Source organism: Anastrepha ludens, chromosome 2 (assembly GCF_028408465.1).
Source record: "Anastrepha ludens isolate Willacy chromosome 2, idAnaLude1.1, whole genome shotgun sequence".
Lineage (NCBI taxonomy): Eukaryota > Metazoa > Arthropoda > Insecta > Diptera > Tephritidae > Anastrepha > Anastrepha ludens.
Window position 1 is genome coordinate 11880137 of NC_071498.1, and position 2043 is coordinate 11882179.

The following is a 2043-nucleotide window of genomic DNA, read 5'->3' on the forward strand; positions in this document are numbered from 1 at the left end:
GCGTGTCTCAGCCTACTCGCAAGTGGTGGCTATCAGCATGCAATAGGCAATGACTATTTGATAGGAATGTGCCAGAGCACTGTCTCGAAATTAACGGGCAATGTTTTGGAAGAAATTGAAGCCAAATTGTGTCCTAAACATATTAAATTTGAGCCAGATGATTCGAGAAGGTGCAAAGAGTAGTTTGTTGAGAACTATCAAATTCCAGGAGGTAAATTCAATCCATGTTTTAGCTGTGAAAAATTTATTTAATGTTCGTTTTTTAATAATAGTGGTTGGATGCATTGATGGCACCCACATTGGACTACAAAAGCCCACGGTCAACGAGCATATGTATTTCAACAGGAAGGGTTTTCATAGCATAAATGCGATGTTGGTGAGTTTTTTAATAAAGAGATGGAATGTTACTTTAAGGTTGTTTCTGTTAGATTTGCGACCACACTACGAAAATTCTCGCAATAAACTGCCAATATGGGGGTGCAGCCCACGACTCATTCATATGGAAGCATTCAAACGAACGAATGGTTATGGAACATCGTTTTTTGCACAATAGGAGTGACAATGCCTGGCTGCTAGGTATGTGTTATACATATATAATTACAATTGATTTAGATTGTGCTAAATTACGTGTTGTTTGTTTTTAATAGGGGACTCTGGATATCCACTTGAGCCGTGGTGCATAACACCGTACAGAAATCCATCGGACGGATCAGGTGAAGCAAGGTTCAATGAAATTCATTCCAAGGCAAGGTGCATCATTGAACGAACTAATGGTGTACTGAAAGGTCGGTGGAGAATCCTAGAATACAACAAAAGAGGAAGATATGATCCTATAAAAGTGGCTAGGTTTGCGAATGTGTGTGCAGCGCTTCACAACATTTGTATACAATTTAATGTGAGCTTTACAGCAACAAATTCAGAGAGTCAAACCGCATCTGACATAGTGTCTGGAGAAGGCCAGTATACTAGAATCGGCCAAACAATCAGAGATCAAATTAAAATCTCGTTGATGAACTCGACATAACCATCTTGTTTTCATATTGTACTATTATGCTTTTGAAGTATAATGCTAACCGACCTAAATAAAATAAAATAACTCGAAACACTAATGGATACTTATTCAAAATCAATTTCATTTAATGCTGTTTTTTACTCCATTTAAAAACGTAAAATTTAGTTAATTTAAACTTGAACAAAACTTCAGGTATAGTTATTTAAAAAGAACTGAAATAAATATTCAAATGCATATATACATATTTACAAAAACCTTAAATAAAACTTAAATATATACAGACTTACAAAAACTTAAATAAAACTTCAACTACATATATACTTATTTACATAAAACTTGAATAAAAATTTGGAATATAATGGATTTTAATTCAGAAGGAGGGACACTATTTTTTTTCTTTTTCATTGACCTTCAATTGGTTTAATTCAATACTCTTTATTTTTAAGTCAATTTCTTTTACAGCTATTATAGCTCGGTGCTTCTCCTCCTTCATCGCCAAAATCCTGCTAGAGACAGCTAGCTGTCGTTCACTTATTTCAAGCTGCCTCTCGTCAATCTCTAATTGCCTCTCCTTAATTTGAAGCAGCCTATCTATTTTCTGCCCCATAGCTTTATGGTGATCTGCTGTCAATTTAATATTTTCTTCCAGCAGCGAAGCTTTATTTGTTGTTCTTCTTCGTGGAGTTGGAACGACTAGACGAGAAGGCGTACAGGAAGCAGGGCTGTTGGAGGAGGAACGACTTGGAACACTCCTGCTTGAGGCCGAAGCACTTGATGCTGGTCTTGAAGCAACTGCGACTGGTGCAGGTTGTGAACTACCGTATGTTTGCACCATGCGGTTTCCTGAAACAGATGCTTCAAGACCAGCAGCTTCAACTATTAGCTCCTCAGCTGGAGTTAAAGCCCTCTGCTGGTAAGGTCCTCCGCCTGTCTGCCTTTTTGAACTTTTGTTGAACGACAACTTTCTTTTCGCATTATACTTCTGATCTGCGTACATCTAGAAAGAAACTAATAAGTTTCATTTTGATAAC

General features: G+C 37.1%; 1 protein-coding gene across 1 annotated transcript; it reads left to right on the forward strand.

Moving 5' to 3' along the window:
• Positions 1 to 229: 229 nt before the first annotated feature.
• LOC128863294 (putative nuclease HARBI1) lies at positions 230 to 1121 on the forward strand. The gene is made up of 3 exons (XM_054102404.1): positions 230 to 376; positions 429 to 576; positions 648 to 1121. The coding sequence occupies exons 1-3, from the start codon at positions 332 to 334 to the stop codon at positions 1022 to 1024; spliced, it is 570 nt and encodes a 189-aa protein (XP_053958379.1). The 5' UTR covers positions 230 to 331; the 3' UTR covers positions 1025 to 1121.
• Positions 1122 to 2043: the final 922 nt, after the last annotated feature.

What these genes read in the sequence shown, in the direction of transcription:
- LOC128863294 (XM_054102404.1), top strand. Translation starts at nt 332, where the DNA reads ATGTATTTCAACAGGAAGGGTTTTCATAGCATAAATGCGATGTTG. An exon ending in ATAGCATAAATGCGATGTTG is followed by an intron (nt 377 to 428) that starts GTGAGTTTTTTA and finishes TGTTTCTGTTAG; the next exon opens with ATTTGCGACCACACTACGAA. An exon ending in TGACAATGCCTGGCTGCTAG is followed by an intron (nt 577 to 647) that starts GTATGTGTTATA and finishes TGTTTTTAATAG; the next exon opens with GGGACTCTGGATATCCACTT.